A 12453-nucleotide genomic window follows, 5' to 3' on the forward strand; every position below is an offset into this window, starting at 1 on the left:
CCAGCAAGGGGCTGGGACAGTCTGGAATGAGGCGACGCCAGGGGCCAGGCGCTGCAGGTGTAGGCCGTGCAGGGAGCACTTCCCTGCACGTGGGCTCCCTTCAGGAGGGGCCGCGGGGGTGGCTTGGGCCAGGAGCCCTGGAGCCGAGCCCTGAGCGCTGACCTGGCCGAGAGTGACTCCGCGCTTTGCATTGCAGTACGCAGTGTGTAGTCAAGCGAGCGCCATGAGCCTTCCGGTGGCAGTGGAGACAGATGGGCCTTTATTTGAAGATGTGCAGATGCTGAGAAAGACAGTGAACGAAGAGGCTCGCCAGGTAAAAGTGCACAGAGCTAAGCTGGGTGCGCTCCTTAGAGACTTGCTTAAGACGTGCCTGTGATTTTAGTGATGTGATAGACAGCAGTGCCTCCTGTGTAAGCTAAAGCGAAAAATTACATGGTGGTAATCTTACAGGAAACATTTCATCCATATATCTTAGATCAAATTAGTAGAAACAGTTTTTAAGGATGACGTATGTGCCTGAAATGTGTTTCTTCGTTTACTTTAACAGTAATAATCCCAATTCTTAACTGCAGTCAAATGTTAACGAGAGCAAAGACTCAAAGGTTTGCGGTAAAGTCTTCCCTCTCTGCTCCCTCTGCCCCCTCGCGACTTCTGCTCTGGCCCAGAGGCGTCCCCTCTTACTTCTCCACAGAGTTACTGCCGGCCCCCGGGCCCCAGGACGTCAGGCAGAGCCCTCATCCTGTCAACAGCAGGGTCACGCTGCCTCGCAGGCCTGTGCCAGGGTCAGGGCTCTGTCAGGACCCTCGCGCGATACCCACACTCAAGTGGTTCTGTTTCCACTTTGTGGAGATGCGTACTTAGATCACCACCGACCCAAAGAAAGGCCCCTGTCACTAAATGGGGAACCTTTACGACTTAGGCTTTAAAGAGGGTAGTGGGTGGAGTTCCCGCGTATAAGGGGCCTTTCAGTTGCTGTAGGTCTCTGATTGTACCTCCTGTTCTCAACCCTTGCAGTTGATAAAGTGCTAACTGGATTTGGGGATATGGCCCTTTCTGACTCTGAAACTTTAATCCCCTTTGAGCTAAGAATACCTAAAGACATCCAGCACTACAATCCTGAAAAGTAACAAGTTAGGCTAAAATTATAACTGCGTACTGAATGCAGATGGTTTCTAGATGATAGTGTCATTCTGAGCTCAAACAGAGAGGGTTTTTTTTTTTTAACCTACTTGTTTTTAACTCAAGTAAATTGTATTCCCCACCTGATCAGACAGGATGAGGCATCACCAAGAGCACAGGCTCTAGACCACGCAGACTGCGCTACCCAACACGGCAGCCCTGAGGCACACGTGACATGTGGCCGTCTGCACTGAGCTGCGCTGCAGCCCAAAACACACACGGGAACTGCCAGGCTTCGTGTGAGGAAAGGACCTAGAAACATCTCCTTCATAATTTTCTGTTACTGATAACATGTTAAAATGATAGTATTTTGGATATACTGGGTTAAATTTTTAAAATATTATTAAAATAAATTTCATCAGTTGCTTTTCACTTTTTCAATGTGGCTACTAGAAAATCTGGAATTACATATGTGGCTGGCATCGTCTTCCGACCAGGCAACGCCGGGCCAGATGCCTTTTTCTTGGTGCTTCCAGAGTAAAGCACCTGCACTGGCCCATCCTTGCCTCTTCCTGCCCGGCTAGCTCTTGGCCTCAGGTTAAGATAAAGGCAGGTGGACGCAGACACTAAACATACAGTGCAAGAGCATCAGTAACTCGTTTTCTACTTAATCCAGTTGGATTCCATAATTTCCTCGCCATATTCTTAGCAATGAACAGATTGAATTAAAAACATGAAAATCCTTATCTTTTTCTCTCTCTCTGGGGTGTTAATTTTCTTACTTCTTAATTTTTTTTTAAACTTGGAAAGGAATTTGAGGCCACCTCTTTGATTACCATTTTGATTTTTTGGCTTCAGGTGGGCTAAAGACGTGAGCACTGGCCTCGTTACTGCAGGCGGTCAGAGGAAATCAAAATCAGGGCCCCTCCTACCAGCAAGCCTGCCCGTGGGTTTGTGACCACACGCTAGTCTTAAGGTCACTCAGGCCATACAACATAGAAAAGGAAACAGGTCTTACAAGCCAGTCTTTACACATTAAATATTTTTAGGGTTGGAGGATTTTTCTTTTTGATAGGTACATCCTTTGACTTGATAACTAAAGCTAGGAAAAGAATAGACTATGCCCAAAATGTAATGAACGTATTACATAATTACGTAATCTATGGACCTGTTTCTGATTTAGGGCCCACTCTGTAGGAGATGAAGAACGCAAATTAAAATAGCATTCTCATCTTGAGTAAGACTGCCTCTGAAAGTCAGCTCTAGTATCTCCGTGGTGGCCGATCTTCCAGCGGCCCTTGGAGGAGGGTGTGTCTCCTTCCCTGCAGGAGTTACGGAGGAAGCAGCCTCTGTAGTCATCTACTCGTTAGTTCTGAGACACCATGTGTAGACAGGACATTGCTTGGAGAACTCTTTTAGTTTGCTGGTTTGTTTTCATGACTTTTGAAATTAGACTGTATGACTGAGTTTTCTGTGTAATTGACATTCGTACAAAAATTATCCCCCTACTCATAACCTTTAGATTTCTACAGATCACATTCCTGGGTTGGAAGACTCCATGCTATTAAGACGTCAGTTCTCCCCCAAAATTAAAGCAATCCAGTCAGAATCCCAACAGGCACTTTTCTTTTTTTTAAAGACATTGGCCAGTTAATTCTAAAATTCATATGGAAATGCAAAGGACCTAGAATAGCCGAAATAACTCTGAAAAAAGAATAAAGTTGGAAGACTAACACGACCCAATTTCAAGACTTACTGTAGATTTCTGTGGATCAATTGAATTTCCCCCAAATATCAAAATAATCCCGCATTTCTTTGAAATGATTCGAATGTGGGCTCAGGATGCACGTGAGGTAAATGACAGTGTTGCTGGAGAATCCAGGAGAGGAGACCCTAATGCTAGTGGAATGTACTTGGTTGGAATTTTGTGGAGGAATTCAATTATATATTTACCTGTCAGAACCATGATTTGGGTTTCTTTTGAGAAAATTGTGTAACCCTATATAGAACCTCCAGAATAAACTAGTAAAGTTCATGTGAATGACATTTATATCAGAGACATTTAAAATGTTTTACAATTCTCATTTTTGACAGTCGATCGGGAGGAAAGCAGTGTCAACCATGCAGTTAAGGAAGGTGTAGAAAGACGGAAGGTGGGAAGTGAAGGTATTCCTTACTCAATACGTAGAAGTGTATTTAAGGCTTTTATATTTAGGAAAAGCACTGACAATGTTATGTACATGAAGTATTTTCCCTTTTTTCCCTGTCATTCCAGCTTGTGATGGTGAAGACAAAAAAATCTGGTCCCTCAAGAGATTTTTGATGAGTTCTGTCCTAAATTCAGTAGTAAAACGTGCACTCTTCTGTATGATATGACCCACCCCGATGTTGTTTTCCCATTTACTGTATAGATTTAGCCTTTCAGAGCTGCCATTCTGCTGCAGACAGAGGCCGTTTCTCTCCGGCTTGCATCTCCGTAGGGGCGTCTGGGGCAGCGTGTCCGTCTGTCTTGTCTGCCCACCGTCGACAGCATGTTCGGCCCACGCATCCCTCCACCAGTGTCACTCGTCTAGGGGGACCGTCTGCATGATGTCCCACTCTCCTGCTTCCCCTTTTTCTGATTTTTTTTTTCCCCCTTGTCGCTTGTGAAATTGCTCTCTGCTTTACACACTGGCTTTAAATGGCTATGCAGAAAGGCTCAGATGGGTCCATCACACTCTCTGTCCTTCCAGAAGCTTCCAGGGTCATGTTTGCCTTCTCAATTTGCATTTATTGGTTCCAGGCATTTTCTATCAAAATGTTTCTTCTCTTTGGAATGCCTGTTGCGACATTTATTAAATATTTCAAGTATCTGGAAGGCTTGATTTTGTTTTGCTTCGCTTTGCTTTGTTTTACAGCTCTGCCTGGAATGGACATGAAATTCAGGGTAGAATTTCCCTCTGAGTTTTGCATGGGTTGAAGGCAAACACGCTGCACAGACGAGACCACTCTTACAAGGACTGTGACCGTGACAGGCAGCCCCTCGGGGACGGGGGTGGGTGACTCCACAGTCTTCTGACACGCAGGGTTGTCCTGAAGACATCTTACACTAGTTACCAGGAGAAAGAAATCAGAATTCCTGCCTTTGCCATAAATGAACGTTAATATTCAAATAACAGTTCTAGAAATAATCCTAAAATGATGTCACAGAAAATTCCTTACAAACCTTGATATTATTGAGGTTGTCAGAGATAAATTTGCAAAGAACCCTAAGAAATATTAGCTCTGCAAAAGTGTGCACTTTTCATATATGGTGTCTGCAAGGCCTTGGCTGTTTCATTAACGCAAAGAGAATTACACTTTGCATGTCGTACCACCGATGTTGGCAAGCTGGGTGCTGTAAGGAGTGGTTAGGGATACGTTCTTTCTGTTGTCAAGTGGTTGACTTAATACAGGTTTCTTCTGGTAGGTGTTTGACCACCACCACAAACGTAACTTCTTCTCTTATATAATCTCCCCTTTGCTGGAGACACTAAACAGAAAGGAAGGCGTGGTTCTGGTTCAAGTTCCTCGTGCACGGGCAGCCTACTGGTACCTACGTCGTGTCTAGGTGATTTAGGTGGCTTGTTGTTTTGTTTCAGAGATACTGCTATTGATGCAATGGCCCTACTCCAAAACCGAATAACTTGTTTAACTATTATGCATGGAAATGGATGCTTTCGGTGTATAAACACCCCATATCAGGCCCCCCCCCCTTTCTTTGCAGACACAGATCTCTAAATCCCCATGCAAAAAGGGATTCATGTAGGGTTTTTTTGTTTTGGGGTGTTTGTTTTCGTTTTGTTTTGTTGAGTAAAACCAAAATTTCCTAACTTTAGGGAAAAAATGGAATGGAGAAGGGAGTCTTTTATATCTTACCCTTAATATTAGGAAATTTTATACAAATAATTAAATACAGTTTTTCTGAATTCTAGAGGGTTTTTCCCCCTACATGACCCGTTTAATACCTCTCATTTTAAGTATCGTTTTTCAAATTTGATAGAAGTTTTAGACCTGTTATTTATTGGTTTCGAGTCCAGTTTAAATATGTTATTCATTCTTTCTTTTTATTTACCTCCAAGGGAAATTTCAACTTCCTGACATGCTTCTGGAAGGGACATAGCCATAAAATGACTTCGGTAACATTTTATGAAATAGGAAGATTTTACCATTTATGGGATTTACTAAAACTGGTGAATTTGCAAAATAGCGGTACTCAATGCTCTGTACGAAACTACGCATTTTAGAAGACAACAGTGCCAATATTATGCACGCCGTCCTTGGGTTACTTTTAATAAACGAGGCCTTCTTGGTTAATGAGGGTGATAAGAGACATCGCGCCCTTTGTGTGCTCCAAATCCCCAGGGAGGCGCTGAGTGTGGGCACCGCTGGCTCAGTGCAGAGCGAGCACACTTCCAGGTCGCTGGGTCTGTAGCCAACGCCGTGCGTTTTTATTCCAGGCACAGAAGGACCTGAAGAAGGACCGGCCCCTGGTGCGCCGCAAGTCCGAGCTGCCCCAGGACCTGCACACCAAGAGCGCCCTGGAGGCCCACAGCCGCGCTGAGGAGCTGGTCCCCCAGGACGGGCGCTAGCCCCGACGCCGTGCGGGCGCCAGTCCTGCTCCGATCTGTAGAAAATACACGCTCTGTGTGCCATACAAATCAGTTACACTCGAGTCAAAGCTTTCTCCAACCCCGTTCTGTAGGCAATAACATCCTTCCGCCTCAGCTCGAGACTAGGAGTTCAAACAATGGTGACCACCCAGGGCCACATGCCGCCCATGGTGTCCCCTGCACGGTCCCAAGTAAGCCGGTTTTCCAAAATCAGAGCTAAGGAAAGCACCCTAGTCGTCAACTTCACGTTCTCCCCAAATGGAATTTGCGATCATTTAAGATAGGTGGTCCAGGGATAATATCAATGTTTTTCAAATCAAAGGAGCACTTTAAAAAAGTATTACCTATTTTTTAAGACTTTACAACCCTTGAGATTGTTTCCACGTGATTGTTAACGCCAGCAGTTTCTTTCTGGGGTTTTTTGGTTTGTTTTTGTTTTTTAATCTCATTGAAGTGGTTCTTTGCTGTCATCGTTCCAACACAGCTCAACTGGGAAAGTGACACGACAATCCCCGGCCGCTGTCTTTTCCTAAGGTACTGCTTTACTTTGACCAATACCACGCGTACCACGTCCTGCTGCTTCTGTGTATTGCTAAAGCCATATTGCCAAGTCTGCGTTCCAGGACCAGGACCCGGGAGTGAGCTCGTAGGAGAGATTTGTTTTAGAAAGAGCTTTCTCTTGACTGGAATTGGAATGTTAAAGTGACGTGTTCGTGTTTTACTCTTTGCAGAATGATTTCTCTCTACTTACACATTGTTGCCCTTGAACAAGGCTCTTCAATTAATAAAATTATATTCTCTGAGAATTCCACATTTTGTAGAAAATTAGGACGAGATCATTTTGAGTGAGGCCAGCTCTCGGCCTGATGCAGGCCACCGCTGCCTTTGGGCAAAAGTAGCAGAAACAGCGCTGTGGGCAGGCACCCCCCCTCCCCACAGTGTGGCCCTGAGGGCTTCGTGGAGGAGGCAGCAGCGACGGCTTCCAAGGAGTCTCTTTCTGTTGAAAAGAGCGCACGTAATAGATGCCTCATAAGGAAAATACAGCGTCTTGAGTTTTCATCGGTCTTCAATGCTGCTAAATATTTCAGACTTCCTTGCATGTATTAAGCTTTTTGTTTTTGACGGAACAGCACGAGGAGAAAAATCTTTAAACTTAATGCTTTGTTCTTTATTTCTCTCCGGGTGGCCAGTATTTTGACTTACTTATCCTGCTTGAAAGCTATTTGAGATGCGTACTGCTGCTCTAAACCAGTGATTCTAGTTTCTTCTGTCTCTGGCATAAGATTCTATAACTTGATGTTAAATGTCTTGATGCATCAAAGGTAAAACGTGGCTTCTTTCAGGATCTGTTTTTTAGTTGAGGTCTCGGGAATCCACTCAGACATTGTGAGAAGCGGACGTGGTTCCCTGTGCAGCTGTGGTACCTGCTGCCCGTTGGTTTCACTTAAATCCTTTGATGATGTTTATTTCCTTGTTTCCTGTAGGAAAATCATTTGGAGGGAGGGGATTTCTTGTGTTCAAAGCAAGTACTGAATCAGAAGGCTGCCCCAGCTGAAAGGGGAGAAGCCCGCTTTGTGAGGAGGAACACTTCCTGAGAAACTTGACAAGTATCCATCCACTTTACCATGATGAAATTTATCATTTAAAAAAAGTTTAGATGCCTTCTCCTTTTGAGGGAAAAAGGGTGCTTTTTATTGTATAAAGCAGCGTCTTATGTATTTTGATAAACCATTGTTTGAACTTCCGTCTTTAGCTGATAGATTCTCAGATACACTTGATTTGGATGTTCTCAGTTATGTTTGTGACAGAGGTTTCTGCGAAGCCTCTCCTCTTGCCCTAGGGAAAAAGCAAAATCTCAGTGTTTGGGTGATGTGGAAAGCTCAGTGTATAAGAACATCTTTTTGTCTAGGTTTTACTTCTGCTCTTTATTGAAGACAAACATTCACCAAAAAGGGAGAAAAAAAAAAAGTTTTGAGAGAAACTAATTTTCTTTGACAAGAGTATTATTTAATATTTTGGCCTATGAAAGTTTTCCTAGTTAGTACTCAGATTCCATGTGCTAATTGTTCAACTGACATATTATTACATAGATACACTGTTTATTCTGTACCAAATTGATTTCAGAAGTACTACATTGAAAATAAACTGGTGACTGTTTTTCTTCATAAAGTTCTGCGTTTGGCATCTTCACTCTTTCTGAAATGTATCTGTACATCAGAAATGTCACTATTCCGAGTGTCTTTTTAGTGCAGCTTTAGTATGGCTTCCTTTTAATATTGTACATACATTGTACCTTTGTTTTATGGTAATGAGTAATAAAAATGTAGACTTCATATTTTGTACAAAATGTCCTATGTACAGAATAAAAAAAGTTCATAGAAACAGCAAAAATAGGTAAGTGGCACAATTATTTTTCTTTAGAAAATATCTGTAACTTTATGCTTTAGTGAAATGTTAAGTACCTACATATTTTTTAACATTTTGTAATTCAAAACTTTTTGTTTTGACATTGTTTATGAAGAGAAACTTCATACACTTGCCATTTAATATGCTCTTTTATCTAATTTTAAAAAAAACTCTAAAAATGGTGTATTATATGGACTAAATAAAGAACATGTGAATTTTACTGCTCATCATGACGCTAAATTTAGCCGTGGTGTTGGGCAAGCCGGTTCTGACCTCTGCCCGGCGATGGTTAGGGGCAGGGCGGCCCCGCCAGGGATACCGGCTGGAAGTCCCTCACTCAGCACTGGCTGGGCACCCACCCTGCCGTCCGTCACAGCCACGTCTTTGCTGAGCCCTCTGTAAGGTCATTTTTCTACTTTTCTAATGGGAAAAAGTAGAGATGACCTTTTAACGACCACCTCTTGTTTTGTGAGTAGGCAAATGTGAATCAGAACACAGTTTATAGAAATGGAATTATCTGAGCCCTAACCATGATGTTTAAAATTATTCCTGAAGAGACACTGAAGTCCTGAGAACAGAGTCGTGTGGCTGAGACTATGAGTTTGGGATCCTCGCTGATCCACTCCCTTCTTACTGGGGCCTCGCTGTCCTCACCGGTGCTGTTACCGAAAGGTCAGGGTCGCTGGGGGCAGGTCCAGGATTAAGTTGCTCCGTCCCGTCACTGCGATGACCTCGGCCTCCCAGCAGGCGGGCTGTGACCCAAGCCCCTCAGTTCCTTTATCTGCCAAACGGTCCCTGTGACTCCCCCCACCCCAGGACAGAAGTGCAGAAGTCGCCGTTGGAGCTGGGGTGCAGTGACAAAGCCAGGGGATGTCCCCGGGTGTCTGTGGCCTGAGCATCTGGTGATGGGGGCTGTTTTGGAGACACACGCATACCCCGCTTCCACCTCGGAGCAGGCGCCCGGGTCTGAAGGCACTTCAGCCCGGGTGCACCTGCTGAAACTGCTGTGTCCTCAGATCAGACCTGCCTGTTCCCACCCCCCTCTGGCTTGCTCGCTCTCTCTGACACAGACACACCCCGATGTGCTCACACTGGCACTGCACACAAGAGTCAGAATATGCAGGCGAGGGGGCACTGGGTAAGGGGCTGGGTAGGGCGGACCCCGGCACCAAAATGTCACAGTGAGAAGCCAGCCTAAGGCTGACCTCCGTCAGGGCTGGCAACCTGACTAGAGTCTTCATCGCTGTCTCCAAGTGCATCTTTTAGAAACCTGCCTCAAGTTAATTGTAAATTCAAGGGCGCCTGCTGACTCCCTCCTGCAGCCCCAAGGCCCACTCCGGCTGGCTGTGAGCCGAAGCTCCCACTTCGGCCCAAGCAGGCAAGAGCCCCAGGGAAGCTGTTCGGCACACGCCAGCTTGGAGGGTGTGCAGACCTTACTGAAAACAGTCCTCATCAGAAGTTACCGCGGGGTGAGCGCACCGACACCAGAGCAAGGGCACCTCCCCCCGACCGGGAGTCCAGCCTCCCGCAAACCGCCGAGCCGGGCCCCGGTGTGTGCCACGCCACGGCTGGCCAGGAGCCAAGGGCAAGGCATAGCCAGAGCAAGTGTTACTGGTGAATGAAGAGCTCTAAAGCTTTCTTTTTTTCAGTGTTGTCAGAATCCAGATGCTTCCGTAGTGAACGCTCTTGCCAGGAAACCTAGAGGTTGCTTCTTTCAGAAATATTTCTTCTTGCGTTTCAAGAAGACTAGAATAAAAAGACTTCCTGGTGGTCCAGTGGGTAAGACTCCACGCTCCCCATGCAGGGGGCCCGGGTTCGATCCCTGGTCGGGGAACTAGATCCCACACGCCGCAACTAAGACCCGGCGCAGCCAAAACAAATAAATAAATAAATAAATATGATTTTTTAGAAGGCCTGCTGTGGAGAATGAACTTGAGCAAAACCCAACTCCAGGGCAGGTGGCGGTAACAGGCACCGTGGCCCGGGGGAGAAACAGGCCTCCCCAGGCCCCGCGCCCAGCCTGACACTTCCGAGACCGTCCGTGGGAGGGCTGTTGCCAAGTTTGGGGCGTCCCCGAGAGCACACTCAGGTGCACTAATTCCCTGGCAGTACACGCACAAGTGAGCCTAATTCCCTGGCAGTACACGCACAAGTGAGCACAGCTCTTGTACTCACGGTGACGATGTATGACAGCGAAAGGGTCCAGATGGAAATCAGCGCGGGAAGAGACGCACGGGCCAGCGGGGTGGTCCGGAGACCCGGCTCGGAGCTCGCCACCGTCCCCTCCCCATGGAGTCGCGCGGACAGCCCACTCCTCCCAGCCAGTGTGGCCCCAGCCTTGGCGTCCGGGGGTCGGTCACATTGACTGGCTGAGTAGCGTCCAGCCCCTCCAAAGGTGGAGCTGATTCTGTGCGGTCCGAGCCCCCAGCCCAAATCCCACTGTTAGCACAGACTATCCAGCGAGGCCCAAGGCCCCCGGGCCAACACGGACACCATCATCAGGCAGGACCTTTCCAGGGCTTAGAGGTGACCTGCCGGGAGCAAAGGGCAGACCCCTGTTTGGGCAAGGAGAGCCCTTCGGGGCACAGCTGCCTGGCCATCGAGGAGCTGGAAGCACAGAGAGGTTCGTTAACCGGCCCGGCCACGGCGAGCACGGGGAGAGAAGGGGGCCGGGGGCTCATGCATGCACGGCCTCTGACTCAAAGCTCTTCCCGCCGCACAGCCACTTGCAAACAGAAAGGAAGGGGCTGCGGCTAAACTGTGAGAAGTAGACGCTTCCAGAGACGAGATTCGTCAGCTGCCCGGCGGAAGGACAGAACCTAAAGAGTCGGGGCAGGTCTCCATCGTCCTAAGAGGCAGTAGCTCCAAACCTTGAAATGGCTGAGGGATGACTTGCATTTAATATCAACATCAAATAAACATGGAACCACGCCTTGCTTTATTTTTCTCCCCTTCAACTCAGAGTCTGAATGTGGGGGAAATGTGTTCATTGCTCCCTAGGCATCTAGAATAGGCCATTTGGCAAAGGACATGCTGGTAATGAGTAGCGGAAGGGGAGGTGTCTAGGTAACCAGTCGTCTCGGTTATCAGTCTGGCAAGGTAAGGGCCCAGGCAAAGTCTCCAGGGTGGGAATCTCTGGCAAGAGACTTCCTGACTTCACTTACTCATTCAAAACACGATGAACAGGCCCACTGCCCAAACCAAGAAGCAATCCAGTAACCGTAACTTACATCGACATCCCTCACGAGCTTTCTTCTCCAGCCTGGAGACTGGCATGACTTCATCCCATAGCAAGTTGCTTCGTGGGTGAGGAGACCCAGGTCCCTGGAGGCTCAGTGAGCGTAAAAGCCACGTCTCCCAATTCCTGGCCCCTTGCTCGTGCCGACATGATTTGAGACCCCAGATCTTCTCCACCTAAGGTGATGCTGGGACTGTGTCGCATCTCTGATGGCTGTGCACGGGTTCCCACCACCAGTCTGCACACACCAGTGCTGGGCATGATAAAGGGCTCCCCCGTACTCAAGACAAAAGGGCAACGAGCCGGTTCCCTTCCATTAAAGCCCTATCTATCCTTTAACTGACATGCTTTTCCTCTACTCTTGGCATTAAACCTTCAGGAAATGGCAAACAGGACTTCCCTGCTGGCCCAGTGGTTAAGAATCCTCCTGCCAACACCGGGGACACGGGTTCGATCCCTGGTCCAGGAAGATCCCACGTGCCACGGAGCAACTAAGCCCGTGCGCCACAACTACTGAGCCTGCGCTCTAGAGCCCGTGAGCCACAGTTACTGAAGCCCGCGCGCCTAGAGCCCGTGCTCCACAGCAAGAGAGGCCACCGCAATGAGAAGCCCGTGCACCGCAGTGAAGAGTAGCCCCCGCTCGCTGCAACTAGAGAAAGCGCATGCGCAGGAACGAAGCCCCAACGCAGCCAAAAATAAATAAATAAAATTTATTTATTTATTTAAAAATTAAAAAAAAATTTTAAATGGCAAACATAAATAGCAGTTTCTTAGTAATTCCCTACTTGAAAACAGTTGGCAATACCGTGTGCCACCCTCCACCACCCGGAAAAAAATAATACGGCAACAGGGCAGATCAGCCTCCTGACCTGTGGAATCTGGAATTCTGGGAACCCCTGGTCTAGTTCAAAACCCTTGTTTTACAGAAAATGAAATAGACCCAGAGACAGGAAAGCCCGGAACTAGTGGACGCTGGCACCCGGCCCATCGTACATATTTAATGGGATCTCAGAGTTGTGTGCTTGTGGGTCGTCCTTTATGTTGCCTGCCACTTGCATT

General features: G+C 47.1%; 1 protein-coding gene across 7 annotated transcripts in view; it reads left to right on the forward strand.

Annotated features, from left to right (window-relative positions):
• Positions 1 to 8230, forward strand: part of PPP2R5C (protein phosphatase 2 regulatory subunit B'gamma) — a 133406-nt gene extending 125176 nt beyond the window's left edge. For 3 of the 7 annotated variants that reach the window (XM_059915005.1, XM_059915007.1, XM_059915006.1), the window contains 2 exons: positions 197 to 313; positions 5598 to 8230. In XM_059915005.1, the coding sequence (XP_059770988.1) occupies positions 197 to 313; positions 5598 to 5729 (249 nt within the window). In that variant the 3' untranslated portion in view covers positions 5730 to 8230. Of the gene's footprint in view, positions 1 to 196; positions 314 to 3213; positions 3810 to 5597 lie in introns of those variants that run through there. The other 4 variants (XM_059915008.1, XM_059915010.1, XM_059915009.1 and 1 more) reach the window with 4 other exon arrangements.
• The last annotated feature ends 4223 nt before the right edge of the window (positions 8231 to 12453 follow it).

This window comes from Balaenoptera ricei, chromosome 2 (genome assembly GCF_028023285.1).
Source record: "Balaenoptera ricei isolate mBalRic1 chromosome 2, mBalRic1.hap2, whole genome shotgun sequence".
NCBI classification, from domain to species: domain Eukaryota; kingdom Metazoa; phylum Chordata; class Mammalia; order Artiodactyla; family Balaenopteridae; genus Balaenoptera; species Balaenoptera ricei.